This window comes from Octodon degus, unplaced genomic scaffold (assembly GCF_000260255.1).
Source record: "Octodon degus isolate 3935 unplaced genomic scaffold, OctDeg1.0 scaffold00120, whole genome shotgun sequence".
NCBI lineage: Eukaryota > Metazoa > Chordata > Mammalia > Rodentia > Octodontidae > Octodon > Octodon degus.
In genome coordinates this window covers 2319342-2336841 of record NW_004524696.1, presented here as the reverse complement: position 1 = coordinate 2336841, position 17500 = coordinate 2319342, and the positions used below count along the sequence as shown (strand labels likewise).

The 17500-nt window shown below is 34.8% G+C and overlaps 1 protein-coding gene across 1 annotated transcript in view; it reads right to left on the bottom strand.

Moving 5' to 3' along the window:
- Positions 1 to 17500, bottom strand: part of Znf407 (zinc finger protein 407) — a 535987-nt gene that overhangs the window by 219488 nt on the left and 298999 nt on the right. The window contains exon 5 of the mRNA XM_004640188.2: positions 798 to 964. Within this exon, the coding sequence (XP_004640245.1) occupies positions 798 to 964 (167 nt within the window). The remainder of the gene's footprint in view (positions 1 to 797; positions 965 to 17500) is intronic.

Sequence of the window (17500 nt, the reverse complement as noted above, 5' to 3'; positions counted from 1 at the left end):
TCACAATAATATTGTATAGTGATATAAGAAGAAAACTCAGATGTAGGCATCTAAGGAAATTTTAGGTCCAATGTATTGAGACAAAGAAAAATAAGTCATAAAGATAGCATATGACAATAACATATTAATAGGATATAAAATCATGAAGTTCCACACTAAGTGTCCTTGGTAAGATTCTCAACACAGAATAGTTGTCAACACTGCTTTCACTATTAGTTCAAAGTCCACACAATTTGTTCAATATTTTGGTGTAAAATTTATTTAAATTTTGGCTTTTTCATATATAATCTTATTTTTAAAAAGCTAGGGTAGATCTATTCAGATCAGCCAGTATGAATTATCAAAACAACCAGGCCTCACATTCTTCCTGAAACTAATTTGCCTAAAATTTTTAAGTGATATATAAAACCAAGAATAAATAACGTGAAAACACTTGATATCCATAACAAAATATAAGTTCCTTTGAAAACTTAATATCTCAAATCATCTTTGATAAAGTTCACACCTCTAAAGACATACATACACACAAAAATATACATGTACTTCCTTACAAATATGAACCTACTTTTTGTTAGACATGCATACACGCATATGCATGCAAATATATAATAAAAGGTTTCTTCAACACTACCTTGAGCATCACTGAGAGGCAATGAATGACACTGTACCACAATCTTAAACCCTGCAAATAGGACATCATCTCAATTGATTATTATCAAAGTAATTAATATATAGTTCTCACAGCCCATCCTCATCTTGCTCTGCCTAGCCTCGAGGAAGAAGGGGACACGACACACCTGTGTGCGTCCTGTAGTGGTCTTTCATTGCAGAGGCTGTAAGGAATGAGTAGTGGCATGTGGGCCAGGTACACTTAAAAGGCTTTTCTCCCGTGTGCAGTTTCATATGGTTGTTCAAGGCCCACTTCTCTGTGAAGCTTCTGTCACATAAATGGCATGTAAATTTCCTGCATGAAGGAGAGAAAAAACAATGTAAATTGGCTTACACACTAACTCCAGACAGAGTGAATGGTAACCCAGAAGGGTGGCGCGCAGCCTCTGTGAAGGGAACTGCAGGCCTGGTCTGTCATGTCTGTATAACCAGGCATTGATTTTTCTGTCGAGGCCTGGCACTTCGGCCATTTATTCTCTGCTTTGCGGTTGGGCCCAACGGATTTGAAAAATTCTGTTACAGTCCAGTCACCCCTGAGGCAAAAGTGAGAATAGATTTCACCTGTACAGGCCTACACCACTTATCCAGGGCATGGGCTGTCAGAGCAAAGGCTAAATGAAATGCTATCCATACTCAACCACTCAGACAAGGCCTGCTTTCTGCCAGGCACAGAGCTACTCCTGAAAGGCATCCTTGGGCCCAGCAGCACTAAACTCCCAGGAAGGAGAGGGAGTGTCCACTGTGCTTCCTGATCAAGTGCTCCCTCTGCGTTACCACAGGGCACATAAAAAGTTTCCTCTGATAAAAATAAAAGCAGGTTGTCTATTGGTTTTTAGTTTAACAAGTCTGACTAGAAAAAAACTATAAACATTCTTGTATGGGGGGTGGGGAAACACCCTAAACTAAAAAATCAGTATTTACATCACACAATAAGACAAGTTCCATTTAACATCTTTCAATACCTTTTACAATAAAAGGAATCTGAACATAAACAAAATCTTAAACACTTCCTATGCTTGACCTGATGCCCCTTTTCATTTGTATTTATCATTAGCATTTATATTATTCCTTAAACTATTGAGTAAAATCAATCCCTATGACAGTGTTGAGTTAATTAATTCAAAATAATTAATGGTCAAATAAGAGCAAATTAAAACCCAACAATCAAAAGTATTTCAGGAAGTTGATAAACATTATGCCCAAATACAGGGGGAATGGCAGTTCAAGCTGACAACCACAAATTAGGTTATGATTTCAGCCCATTTATGCAATCAAAAAATATGACGATAGTACTTGTATTTTAAATTATACTATCAATAAGAAGTTGTAGAACGAGTATGTAATTTCGTATATAGATTTTAACCATTATTTTATAAATTTCTTCAGCTGCATCAGAGCAAATAAAAATCACAAGCTCCAAATAATTAAATTTCCCATCTTGGAGATGCACGTGGATTGCTTGAGCAAATTAATCATTTGGAGCTTCATAAATTAGTATCAATCAAATTATGAATTTCTTTTTACAAAAAGTTATCTTCTTTTGTTATATGTAGTTAGTAAGTTATATCTTAAATGTAAAATAATTAAAACTGGTAAACATTTCAGAAATGTCATAATATATTCTAAGCACTTCATTAACAGTAAATTGCCAGCTTATTTATCTATATAATGTATGTGGAGAGACACTATTTTTACACCTATTAACACAGACTAACTTTGAAATTACTGTATCACTTGATCACTGCCTACTAGAGAATGACAAATATAACAAAATACTTTGAAGTACACTGGAAAAAATATCATGTTCGTATATCTCTTTGACAGATCTTCATGCTTTTAGCATTTCAAAACCATGACTGGGATCTTATTTCCAAGATAAATTCCCCTATCTACTTATTTTTTTATGTATTTATTATGGATCTAACCTTCTCCTACATGAAATAAAGAGGCTAACTAGATGCTATCTTTAACAAATGGTTTATCCAGACTGTATTACAACTTTATGAATGACAAAAATAAATCCCTCATTTTTAAATCTACCACGATATACATTTAACAAAATTACATCTATATAACCCCAGTGTAGGTAATGTATTATTCATATGTGATAAAACTGTTAAACTAAAGCTCAGCACCTGTCATGAAACAAGAAAAGCCGGATAAAAAAGAACAAAAAACAACCACTGAACTTTCAGAAAACCTCACTGGTCTTACATTCTCCTTAGAAAATAAGCTCATTCACTGGCACTTTAAAAAGCACTGGAAATATTACCAATGTAAACTGTCCTTATATAAAGATTAAGTTCTATTAGTGGGTTATCTACTAAAACTATAGAAATTTGGAGCTATAAATTTTCTAAAATATTTACACTCACACAAGTTCATGCTTACTTTGTCATCTGCCATGGGATGCCAGTATTACTTATGGCCTCCAGGAATCCTTCCAAGTGGCATTTTTGGAAAGATCCAGAACTAAAATACACAGTTCTCCTCTGTGGTGTGGACCCAAGGATAAGGGTAGGATAAGGATAAGGATAAGGATAAAACTATCAGTGTATGATCTAGATGGACCTTAGAAATGCTCAGTTACCTCTACTCAAAAAGCCCTGGTGTGGGTATGTAGAGGACATCAAAGGGGAAAAAATCAGACTTGGCTTTCAAAGAAATTATAGGCTAATAAGGGAGAAAAACCACTCATAAAAAATAATATATATATTTTTTAATTTTAAAAGAAAAGCAATAATGGAGCAGGACAGATTACAGGGTTCCTAGAGGTGACAATTTAGACAAAGGTATAAGTGACACTGGAAATACAGAGCTAGCAGGGAGGATTTCAGTAACAGGAAATGCATCAGTAGACCCCAGAGCTGGGAACCAAAGGTTCTCAGAGAACCTCTCATATGCAAATCACACACAAGTTATATTCTCAGCAGTACAACCCTTTAGATACCAGGAACAGGGTGAAGCCCTACAACCTATAGTGCGTAAGACTAAACGTCAGTGCTGGTCTAAACATCTTTAGTGATTTTGTGTGAAAAATTTCTTAAGTAAATTTAACATATATTAAAAAGAGGTTTATTATTCAAAAATTAAAATACAATAGATAGAACTGGAAATCATGTAAAGATTACAATAGTACATGAAAGCATTTAGTACATCCTATCTTTAAGGCTAGAAACAGGCCTGGGACTCAGCAAAGTTCAATGAATAATTTTACACAAATTAATTGGATAAAATGAACTTCAATGAAGAATTCTATTCCCTCCCACAAGCTCAAAGGCTTCAGGATCAGAACATGAGATGCTGACTTCACATCAACAGGGCTCATGAAGGGTGTCTAGGCTTCTTGATCTCAGGCCACTTGTTGGCTCCTTCCACAACATTTGCTTTTCTTCACAAACTAAACCCTATTTCACACACATACCAAAGTTCAGAGCTGCATAGATTTATATACACACATAAAACCATGCTATCTGTATGTGTTCTAGATCCCTCTGGGATTCTAAACATAAAATTAATTTTTAAAATCTTAAACATATATAACTAAGTTATTAAAAAGTGATATGACTAATACTGCAGAGGGGTGACAAATACGTTCAGCAGAAGGTCATCTCTTAGAAAGAGAGTGAGAGAGAGATAGAGAGAGAGAGAGACTGGACTTCAATAACATTGTTGACTCTCTGGAATCCTATCCTCTTTTATGGACTTTTTAATGTTTAATAAAAATTAGAAACTGCCAAATGCTATCAGACTTGGAGGAAAAAGAGCAGTATGGAAGAGTGGGATGGGAAAGGGTTGTAAAAGAATTAAAATGTGTCATGTACATATATCAAACACATACAATTAATGTATTTATTAGGTGCCCCAGACATGTATCCCCCAAAAAGGTAACTTGTCATCTTCCCTTTTCTTAGGTTTCACCAACATATCTATCAAATACAAAAAAAAAAAAAAAAGTGTAATGTTTCACAAGGAACCAAAATTATAAGCAAAAGAAATAAAAATGACACCAAACTTCTCACCAGCAGTCTGAGTAATCAGAAGATAATATAGGAATGGACTGGCAACTTGAAGAAAAATAACAATTTTCTAGAAGAGTATTTTTCATTATGTAGTTCCAGGGATGATGCTGAAACTTTTTGAAATAAAGCATCTCTTCAAATGGGTAAATTCAACCCAGCAAACAACTGAGAGCTAATTAGGAAAAATCAGGAAGGATTCATAAATAGGGTTGCTAAGTAAAATTCCACAAATTTTCCATTATATTTATAAGAGGTTTCTTTAGTCACTGGCATGTGTGCTGTAACTGATTCAATTCTAGCGAAACTGAATGTCTCTGGCCCTAACCCATACAGGGAGCAGGGATACAGGACAAGATATACCACATGGAGAATTTCTTGTAATAAGATAAGTAAGAACAGAGCCAAGATTAAGTCTGTTCCTTTACACTTATATTTTGAAGCAACAAAAGCAGCATCGGCCAAGTAACAAAAACTACAATTCTCATTAGGTATTACTAGGGATGATGTACATAGTGAAGTTAAGAACTTAGAGGGATCTACATTAGGTTCTATGATTAACAGCACTTTGCAGTTTTTTTGGCCTTAGAACAACTCTCTTTCAGGGAATTCGCTTGCTTTTGAATACCAATTCATGTATTGAGTTGTATCTATAAATTTATCTTTTCATATTACAAGGATTGTAAAAGAAAATTTTATCTCATTTTTTTTTCAAAATTACAGTGTAAAATGCTATTTAAGAAATTTGACGTAGATGTAATGGGCTATGACTGCAAATTCAACAAGAAGAACCATTAAATTTGAGCCCAGCCTAGGCAAATTAACAACTCATCTTAGGATAAAAAAAAACAAAAAAAACACCAAAACCATAAAGGGATGGGGATGCAGCTAAGTGCAAAATCCTGTGTTCAATCACTAGTGATACAGACAAGTAGATAAACAAATAAAATCTTATAAAGGAATTATTTATTATATTTAATAAGATGGTAACACCATACAGATCTCATTATGTATATATTATATATACACATATATATATATATAAAGATAAATGTTTCTAAATATTTTATGAAGAAAGAAGCACTACTAGCATATTTTTGCTCTTGTCTGTTCAAAGTAATTTTGAATACAGGTGCTTTAGCAATAATTCCTAAAGTTAAGTACGTTCTTTCTACCTGTTACCCAGAGAAGTCTACTCTAGCTTTTTACCATTAAGAAATTCTTGTAGATACAGGGACATATGAAGATAAATTTCTTCCATTACAGTTTAAATACATCTAAGGTGAAGAGTAGGTAATCAATTTAATCATAAATTGGAATATAATACTGTGAAAATGAATAATTAGAGCTAGTATCTCTGTTTAAATATCTCAAACATGTAAATTAAAAAGCAAATTATATAAAATTTAATAAAATGAATATGTAAAGTAAAAGAATGAAGTTCCAATAATAAAACATACATAATATTATAATTTTAGGACACCCAATATGTGTGAAGTGGAATGTACTGGGAAGCAGATAGTGGTATAGGGTCAAGTACAGACAGAATTTGTTTTTAAAAGGAAAGGAATTTGAAGTTCATATAATTAAAATGAACATTTTCAAGTGGGTGCATAATTTAGAAATTTTTATAATTCAAAATGAGTTTTAAGGAGCTTTCCTGGTGCCATTTGAGAATTTTTTGGTGGACTCTGGGTAGCCTGCAGGACTCCGGTATGCTATGTCTTTTGCCCCTAGTGCACAGATGTGGAGCTGTTATTGGTGGACAGTCCAAACTTTTAATAACTTAGGTGGACTCTTGAGTGGCCTGCGAGACACATGAGAGTGGTAATCTGTGAGCCCAGTGCATGCAGGAACAGAGCTTTCCTGGCACCATTTAAGAACTTTGGAGGATTCTGGGTGGCATGCAGGACTCTGTCTCGGTGATTACTGGGACTTTCAAAAATGCCAAAATGTACAGCAAAAGTCAATGTCAATCCTATAGTGCACTCAGAACAAATCCAGGACACAAAGACATACAAGAACTTGGAAATCACATACTTAAAATCTCTAAAATGATAGCAACTGAAGTAAGAAAACAAGCCTCTTAGGCTATAGAAGAAATAAGATAAAAAATAATTTTTCAGGTCAGAAAAGAAAGGACAACAATCCTAAAAGAACTGCTCAGCACAACTAAAGAAGACACAGAAAAATAGAGGAAAATAGAAAAATGATGGAAACACTGAATGTACAATACAGAAAACAATCAGAATGCATAAAATAGATTCAAACAGATAACCAGGAAATTAAGAATTCCATTGAGAGCTGGCAAAACTGCTTCAATGAAAATGAAGATAGACTTTCAGACCTCAAAGACAGTGGTGCAGCTAATGAATGTGAAATGAAAGAACTCTTAAAATTAACAAGGAATCAGGAAATAACAATTCAGCAACTGCAAGACAAAGTAAAGAAAAATAATACAAGGATAATAGGTGTCAATGAAGCAGGGAGGAAAAGCAGAAATGACATAAAAAGGCCATTTGCAGAAGTACTGGCAGAAAATTTTCAAGCATGACAAAAGAAACCAACATACAGGTAAGCAAGGCATGTAGAACTACACACAGTCATAATCATAATAAATCTACACCTAGACACATACAAATCAAGATCTCAGAAATTCAGCAAAAGAACACAATATGAAAAGTTGCTAGAGAAAAGAAACAGATCACCTACAATGGAAAGTCCATTAGAATTACAGAGCAGATTTCTTAATACAAACCATCAAATCAAGAAGAATATGGAGTGAAGTAATTCAAGTCCTAAAAGAAAATGACTTCCAACCCAGATTGATGTACCCTGCAAAACTATGTACCAAATTCAATGGTGAATAAGATCCTTCCATGAGAAAGAACAATTGAGAAATTAATGACCACCAAGCAACCCTACAAAGAGTACTGACACATATTCCAGAAAGAGACAAAAGTGATCACAACTTCAAGAACAACAGAAAGGCTATACTCTCTCTCAAGTAAATGCTTGTTAAAAAAAAAAAAAAAAAAAAAAGGTAATAAATGAAAACAAGAGACAAGAAAAAAATGTCATAGGACCGTCCTGCTACAATGTTGTACATGGTTAGATTTCTAAATTTCTATGTGAAATTTATAATTGTTTATTTCTATTATTTTTACTATTTTTTAAAAATTCTTTTTTATCTTTATTTTTTTCACATTCTGTACAGATTTAAAGCTTAGAGACTCAGCCCAAGCCAAGGCCAGGCCAGTGTGTGGGTGAGCTTCCATGCTTTGCGGTGCCCCCTGAATCCCTCTGGACCAGACTGTGAGTGAGACCTTCAGTCTTGCTCTCAGGAAACCTCCAAAGCCCTCCAGAACCAGCCCCACCTGTGAGCAAGAACTTCCTCCATGCTCTTGGATCCTCTCCAGACACAGCTCAGGCCCAGGCCCAGTGAATGTGTAGGCTTCCACCCTCCCCTTTGCCAGCTGGATTACTCTGGACCTAGCCCAGGCCCACTTCTGAGTGAATTCTTCTATCCTGCTCTCTAGAAACCTCCAGACCCAGCCCAGGCCTGCCATACAGGCCTGAGGTAAAACGCTGCAACTGCAGTCCTACAGACAGGATAGGGGCCAGAAACAACCAGCTAATCCAGGAGCAGAACGGCTTGCCAGATGGGCAAAACAAGTTCATTTCCAAGGGCAGCAGCAGGAAGAAGCTGGGCACGGCAGCTAGACCCAAGCCAGGGAAAAATGGATGAAATCAAACTTTGTAAATTTGAACCAGAATTTCAGTAGGTGCTAAGGTTATAACTGTGCCAAAGCTCTACACCAAAGGTCAGAGGACAGTGCTATACAAAGGACAAAGAGAAGGAGCAAAATGTAATATCAGGCCCTGCGTGCACACAGAACAAGTGCAGAAAACACTAGCACAGAAGAAATTGGGCATCACACAGATGAAATGTCTGAATTAATAGTGTGTGAAGTAAAGAAAGAACTTCAGAAAGTTACACAGAAACTCAGATCAGAAATAACCTCTGAAATAAAAAACATAAACCTCTATATTAATACTGTCTGAAGTAGAGAATCAGCTACAGAAACATATACAAGAAATCAGATCAGAAATAACCACTGAAATAAAAAAAGAAATGATAACTATAAAAAAGAATTAATAACTGCTTCTAAAGAAGACAACATAAAAAATTAGAGGAGATTAGAAAAATGATGGATTCCTTCAATGAGCAATACAGGAAAGAAATACATCGCATGAAACAGAATTAAAGACATACAGAGGAACTTAAAATCTTATTTAAAAGCTTGTAAAACCGAGTTTCAGATCTTGAAGTCGCGGTTGCAGCTAGTAAAAAGGTAAGAAAAGATCTCTTAAAAACAACTAGGATGCAGGAAAAAATAATTCATCACCTGCAAGACGAGGTAATTATAAAAAATGTGGGACTAATAGGAATCAATGAGAAAGAGTCAGTACAAATGATATATAAACAATATAGGCAGAAGTAAGAGTAGAAAAATTCCCAAATATGGGGAAACATTCTGACATTCACATAAAGAAATATACAGAAGTCCAAATAACATTAACCCAATTAAAAATAAAGCCAGACTTATAATAGTCAAGATCTCAGAAAACAAGCACAAGAAAAATACACTGAAAGCCACTAGAGAAAAGAAACAGATCACATTTAAAGGAAAACTCAGGAGCATAATGGTAGATTTCTCTTCACAATCCATGAAGTCAAGAAGAGCATGGAGCTGAGTACATCAAGTCCTCTATGAAAACAAATTCTAGTCCAGACTATTATACCCTACAAAACTCTCTTTCAAGTTTCATGAAGAAGTGAAATACTTCCAAGATTAAGAACAAGTAAAGAATTTTGTGATGAAAAAGGCAACTCTACATAGACTAATAAAAGATGTTCTAGAGATGGACCACAATGATCAGAACTCAACGAACAAGAAGGGAAGGAATCCACCAAATAGGGCAAAGAATTAAATACAAAGGAAAATGGAATAAACAACAGCAGGTAAATAACAAGTCAATTATAAGTCAATACATCTCAATTATAGCTATCAATGTAAAAAGGACTCAATGCACCAATTAAAAGAAATAGACTGGCACAATGGATTAGGAAACAAAATCCAACAGTATGTTGTATACAAGAAACACACTTAACACATAAAAAAAATTCACAGGTTGAAAGTCAAAGGACGGAAAACAATACTACATGCTTCAGCACCTCAGAAAAAAGCAGGGGTAGCAATCCTGTTCTCAGACAATCTCAACTTTAAACCAAGAATGATCAAATGAAATCAAAACGGCCACTGTATACTGATTAGGGGAAAAACTCAAGAGGAAGAGTTAACACTCATAAATATGTATGCACCAAACACAGGAACACCCAATTGTACAAGCCAAATCATAATGGACATGAAAAATCTAATATCCAATACCACAATCTTAACAGGAGGCCTTAACACCCCCTTACGCCACAATGACAGGTCAAGCAGACAAAAAAATCAGCAAAAAAGCAGCAGAACTGAAATGGCTTGGAATAAATGGACTTGGTGAACATATACAGAGTGTTCTACCCAAACACAACTGAATACAAATTTTTCTCAGTTGCACATGGGTCATTTTATAAAATAGACCACATACTAGTCCATAGGTCATGCTTAAGTGTATGAAAGAAAAGAGAATTTTTAAAAATTTATTTCATTTTTATTTTTTTGCAGAACCAGGGTGTGAACTCAGGCCCTTGCGCTTACCAAGGAAGGACTTATTCTACTGGGCCAACTCCCCAGCCCAAGAAAACAGAAATTAACCCATGCTTATTATCACACCACAGTGCAATAAAAGAGGAAATAAATGAGAAAGGAAGCCAGAAAAACTTCATAAATACACAGAAATTAAACAATGTCATACTCAGCAACCTATGGGTCACAGATGAAATCAAACTAGAACTGAGCAATATCTAGAATTCAATGAAAATTCAAATAACTTATCGGAATTTATGTGATTCAAGAAAAGCAGTTCTTAGAGGGAAAATTATAGCTGTGAAATCACACATTATGAAAACGGAATGGGAAGAAATAAACACCCTAATGTTGCTCCTCCAACATCTAGAAAAGCAAGAGCAAACCAAACACAATGCACAAATAAGGGAAGAAATCTTAAAGATTGGAGCATAAATTAATTGAATCAAGACAAAGAAAACAGTTCAAAGAACTAACAAATCAAAAAGCTGACGACAACAGCAGGTAAATTCTTTGAAAGACTAAATAAAGTTGAAAACTTCATCAAAAAGAGAAAAGAAAACATTCAAATACAAGCAATATGAAATAAAAAGGGTGTAATTACTATAGACCCAGGGGAACTTCAGAAGATTATCACTAGCTACTTTGAGAATGTTTACATTTACAGAATAAAAGGCATAAAAGAAATGGACAGATTCCCACAAAGGTACAATTTACAAAAACTGAAGGAAGAAGATATAAAAAATCTCAATAAACCATAACAGCCAATGTATTACAAAATGTAATATAAAACCTATGACAAACAAAAGTCTAGGTCTTGATGGATTCACAGCCGAATTGTACAAGAAATTTGCAGAAGATATAATCCGTATACTCCTCAAACTCTTCAAGGAAATTGAAAAGGAAACAATTCTCCCAAAATTGTTCCTGCAGGGATGTATTATACTGATTCCAAAACCAGGGAAAGACACAACTAAAAAAGAGAAGTACAGGCCACACTCCCTCATGAACATAGATGCATATATCCTCAATAAAATCCTAGCAAATACAATACAGCAAATCATCAAAAAGATTATACACTATAACCAGGTAGGATTCATCCCAGGGATGCAAGGATGGTTCAATATATGCAAATGTATAAATGTAATATACTCTGTCAATGGAGCCAAATCAAAAACCACATCATAATCTCAATTGATGCAGAAAAGTCTGTTGACAAAGTCCAGCACTTATTCATTTTCAAAGTCTACTGAAAATTTAAAAAGATGGACTCTACTTCAATCTGATAAAAGCCATCTATGACAAGCCAACTGCTAACAATCAAAATGGGGAAAAACTGCAATCTTTTACTTTCAGATCTAGTATGAGATAAGGATGTTCTCTATCACCACTCTTATTCAATATAGTTCTGCAATCATTAGCTAGAGCCATTAGAAAACACTGGGAAATGAAAGGAATAATTTAGATAAAGTAGATGTTAAACTATCATTATTTGCCAATGACAGGATACTTTACTTGGAAGACCAAAAAAACTCCACGAAGAAGCTACTAGAATTAACACACAAATTCAGTAGCATAGCAGGATACAAATTTAGTACTGAAAAGTCACTAGCATTCCTCTACACAGATAACAAAAACACTGAGAGGGAAATTAGGGAAACAATACCTTTTACAATGGCACTGAGGAAAATGAAATACTTAGGAATTAATCTAACTAAAGAAGTAAAAGATCTATTCAGTGAAAATTACAGTACTCTGAAAAAAGGAGATCATAGAGGATTTCACAAAATGGAAAGATATTCCCTGCTCCTGGATAGGAAGAACCAACATAATGAAGATGGCCATACTCCCAAAACTGTTGTACAGATTTAAAGCAATCCCTATCAAAATATCATCAACATACCTCATAGACCTAGAGAAATCTATCCTAAAATTTATTTGGAAACAGAAAAGAACAAGAACAGCAAGAACAATCCTAGGCAATAAAGGCAAGGTACGACGCATTATAATTCCCGACTTCAAATTATACTGCAAAGCTACTATGATAATATCAGCATGGTATTGTCAAAAAACAGAAATGAGGATCAATGGAATAGACTAGAAGATGCAGAAGCCACTAGAAACACACTCAGCCACTTTATGTTTGAAAAAGGTGGGAAACATGCTTACTGGAAGAAAGGTAGCCTTTTTATAAAATGGTGCTGGAAAAACTGGTTTTCTACATACCAAAAACTAAAACTTGACCCCTGTCTATCACCATGCACTAAACTAAACTCAAAATCAGTTAAAAAACTAAATATTAAAAGAGAAACACTAAATCTCCTTGAATAAATATTGCAGGAACTCTTGAAGATATAGGGGTAGGCAAAGAGCGCATTAAAAAAAATCAAATCCCATGGGTAACGCTTGAAAGAAGTAACAACAGGAACCCCCTCTTATTAGGCAGTTTTTGCAAGTCAAAAGAGATTACCAACGAAGTGAAAAGACAACCCACAAATTGGGGAAAAAATCTTAACTACTAAGCATTCAGACAAAGGTCTGCTCTCTACAATTTATAAAGAACTTAAAAACATTAGTGCCCGAAAATTTAAAGACTCAATTCAGAAATGGGCATCTGAGATGAACACACTTCTCAGAGGTCGAGAATATAAAAGCGAATGAATATATAAAATAATGCTCCACATCACTAGCCATCCCTGAAATGCAAATTAACATAATACTGAGGGCTGTGGAGATGGCTCAGTGGAATAAGCCCTTCCCAGGCAAGCTCAAGGCCCTGAGATTAATCTTCAGTTGTGAAACAAACAAACAAACAAACAAAAAACAAAAACAAAAACAAAAATCACTAAGATACCATCCGACCCCAGAAAGAATGTCTACCATAAAGAAATCAACCAAGAACAAATACTGGGGAGGCTGTAGGGAAAAAGGAACCCTTCTGCATTGCTGGTGGGAAAGTAGACTAGTGGAACCATTATTGAAATCAGTGTGGGGATTCCTTAAAAAACTAGGACTAGAAATCCCATTCAAAGAGCTATCCCCCTACTGGGAATTTTCTCAAAAGAACTGAAAACATCATATCATAGAGATACATGTGCACATATGTTTATAGCAGCACAATTTGTGACAGCCAAATCTTGGAAACAACCAAGATGCCCGTCACCTGAGGAATGGATGAAAAAGATGTGGCATTTTTATACAATGGAGTATTACTCAGCTATAAAGAATGATAAACTCAAAGACTTTACATTCAAGTCAATGTCACTTGAAGATATGCTCATAAGTGAAATAAACTAGATCCACATGTGTAAATCTCGTATAATCTTCCTAGTGTAAGGACTCAAAAGAAGAAATAAAAATAGTAAGGTTTAACACAATTAAAAGGAAAGCGAGAACTTAAGGGTAAAGAATGAAGAGAGGGCAAGGAGAAAAGGTAGGAAACATGACAGGGGCAAAGCCATACATTTATATGTACAAGATGGGTAAGGCTATGATCCTGAGAATCTTCAGCAGGTTTTTTAAAATAGCAGTTAATTGGTAGTATTCTCACACTGACTAACTATATATACTGATGCCAGTGAACTAAGCTACTTCACTGAAGACAGCAATGTGTAATACTAGCGCCATGCTTGGAATGCCTGTCATTCTGGTCTCCTAAATACGTACATCTTGTCATGTCATATCAATTACTGCTATCCTGTCTCTCAAGTAAATGTTCATTAAAAAAAGGTAATAAATGAAAATTAGAGAGAAGAATAAAATGTCATAGGACTGTCCTGCTACAATGCTGTATACAGACAGATTTCTAAATTTCTGTGTAAAAATGTCATTTTGTATTCCTATTTTTAAAATTTTTTTATTTTTTGTTTCTTCTTCACATTCTGTACAGATTTAAAATTTAACATACAAATATTTGATGGAAAATACCTGTTTTATGTTATTTCTAAGATGTTTGATATTCAGACAGATAGAGGTTAAGCTCAACTTCCTACATTGCAGGGCAATAAAATAATTAAGCTTCTCGTCTGGAGGGTTAACAGCTTAAGTTTGCAGATTGAAAATTAGAGAAAAAGAAGGGCTACAAGGACAGCCAACATTTTGGCCCTAGCCTTTGAAGGTCAATGAGGACTCAGGACATATGAGAAATGATAGTGTAACATCCTGTAACTCTGTGATGTCCCAAATTTTCTGATCCAGGAGATTATGGTGCTACAAAGGAAAGTGACTGACAATGTAGAGTGTGTGTAAGGAGAGTCATAAGGAGAGAAAACATTCTCTCAAGCTTTCCCAGAGAGCAAATTGGTCAATCAATGGCCGTGACTCATTCACATGGCTGACACTGACAAGTGATCTAAAAACTGTGGTGCAGGATTTCAGGATAAATCCTGAGGGACTTGACTGACTCTGTAGATATAGAAGTTACATTTCTTGTTGTATAAGTCTTGCTTTATCTTGGTCTTAACCATCCAGCAGAAAAGTATAAAAACAAGGTATAAAAAGTAAAGCCATATTAATATGCTGAGCTATAAAAGGCTCAAAAGTCAACAACTTCTGACATTGCCAGTCCTACGGATAACCCCCTATTATGGACTACTGGGCTATATTAGATTATTTGTTTAATTCACGTACCTACAATATTTAAATGGCAAAGGAATACCCATCTCTGACAAAACTAAGCAAAAAAGGGAATACAAATGAAGGACCATTTTTTATCTGTATATGCAAAATAGAATAGATATACAGCTACTTTCTCTTAATTTAATGAGAAGAAAGATTTGCACTAATAGTGTTTGGACAGGATATGTCTGCATCTTATAGTATGAATAACCACTACAAAACAACAATATGCAATATATTAATTATTGAAACTGTCCCACTAATCCATTTTGAAACTGTTTTACTGTTGTTTCTCAATAAAATTGATAAAAGTAAAAAAAAACAAAAAAAGAAAGAAAAAAGAAAATTTAAAGCAGTAAATTCACACAGTAGGAAAACAGAACAAGTCCAAATAAATGATGCTATGCTGTACCTCAACCTCCAAAAAAAAAAGAAGTGCAAGTGAGGAAGTGCAAGAAGAAGCCCAAAGAAGAAAGGAATTATAAAGATTAGAACAAAAATTAATGTACTGGAGATGAACAAAACAATACAAACAATAAATGAATCAGAGTTTCTTCTTTGAAAGAACAAATAAAACTGAAACCCCTAGCTGACCAAGTCAAAAAAAGGAAAGAAAAAAAACCAACCTCATGCAGTAAAAAATGAAAGATGTGAAATCACTTACAGACCCTAGATAAATTCAGAAGATCATCAATGCCTACTTTGAAATCTTTACTCCTACAGGATGGAAAACACAGAGGAAATGGACAGTTTTCCTAGACATATACAAAATGCCAAACCTGAGTCAACAATACTAACAAACTCTGAATAATTCAACAACGAAAAATGAACTTGAAAATGTAAGAAAAAAACTACCAACAATGAAAAGCCCAGGTCCTGATTGATTAACAGAAGAATTAACAAGAAATTTAGAGAAGATTCAATTTGAAAACAGTTGTTCTCAAATTCTTCAATGAAATTGAAAGGCAAGCAATTCACCCCAGAACCATTCATGGAGGCAAGTACTACTCTGATTCCAAAACCAGAGAAAGATCCAAGTAAAAAAAAAAAAAAAAAAAAGCACTAAAGTCCAATATCTCTAATAAATAAAGTTGCAAAAATCCTCAACAAGCTGTGGAGAAAAAGGAATCCTTCTGCCCTGTTCATGGGAATGAAGACTGGTACAACCAGTATGGAAATCAGTGTGGATATGCCTTCAAAAGCTAGACTGCAGATCCCATTTAAGTCAGCTATTTCTCTCCCAGGTATTTTTCCAGAAAAACTGAAAATCTCTTATCACATCAATATGTGTGCACCCATGTTTACAGCAGTGCAATTTGTCATAACTAAGTAGCTGGAAACAACCCAGATGTCATCAACTGAAGAATGAATAATGAAGTTGTGGTATTTTTACACAATGGAGTATTATTTAGCTATAAAATAGAATTAATTTGTGTGTTTCATGGGTAAATGGATGCAACTAGAGAACATACTCTTAATTTGAAAGTAAAAAACACCCACATGTGCAAACATCATATTGTCTCAAATACAGAATCTGAAAGAGAAAAATGGAATCTGAAGGGTACAATAGATACTGGGAAAAAGACACGAAGTTATTCAAAAGTAAAGAGTCAGAGAGTTGGGGAGGACAGGAAGAGAGAGTGGGAGAAAGAGATTTAACTATGTATTTAAACAGGATGGTTTGGACAACTGTACTGTGCATTTCTGCAGGTGTACCGAAAAAACACTGCTTTAATTTGTTTCATCTCTTTTTTTCAATTGTTTGTACTTTTTATCTTCTTAGTTTCTTATATGTTTCTTTTTTTCTTCTTCAATTTTACATGCATATATGTGGTAATATGAGTAATGAGTTGGAAGACAACACTGTATTACAACAAATACTGTGAAATTCATATTACTTTCTTAAGTGAAATTCTGTATCACTTGTAATTTTTTGTTTTAATTCTAATTTGTACTCTCTAAAAAAAAAAAAAAATTAAGGCCAGCCAAATAGTTTAGCACATTAAAGCACCTGCAAGCAGGTACAGGGACTTGGGGGTTTATCTCTGGGCCTGCAGTGCTGGCCCCGCACCCGGGCTGCACTGAGAAGGCAATTGAGACAGGGGGTGGTGGTGCGCCCCTGTACTTCCAGGTCTTGGGAGGCTGTAAACAGGTGAATCACTACAATTCGATCTAATGAGCCCCTGAACACCCTGTAGAACCTCACCTAAAATACAAAAAAATAAAATAATAAAACTGAGTTGTAAGTGAATAAATAATATTTTATCCCCACCACTCTACGATGACACATTATTAGCAAATTAATCTATCATAAAAATACATCAGCAAGGAGCTGGGGAGATGGCTCAGTGGATTAAGCACTTCTCTGACAAGCACAAGGGCCTGAGTTCAATCCCCAGTTCCACCAAAAAAAAAGAAAGAAAAAAGAAAAAAACAGGA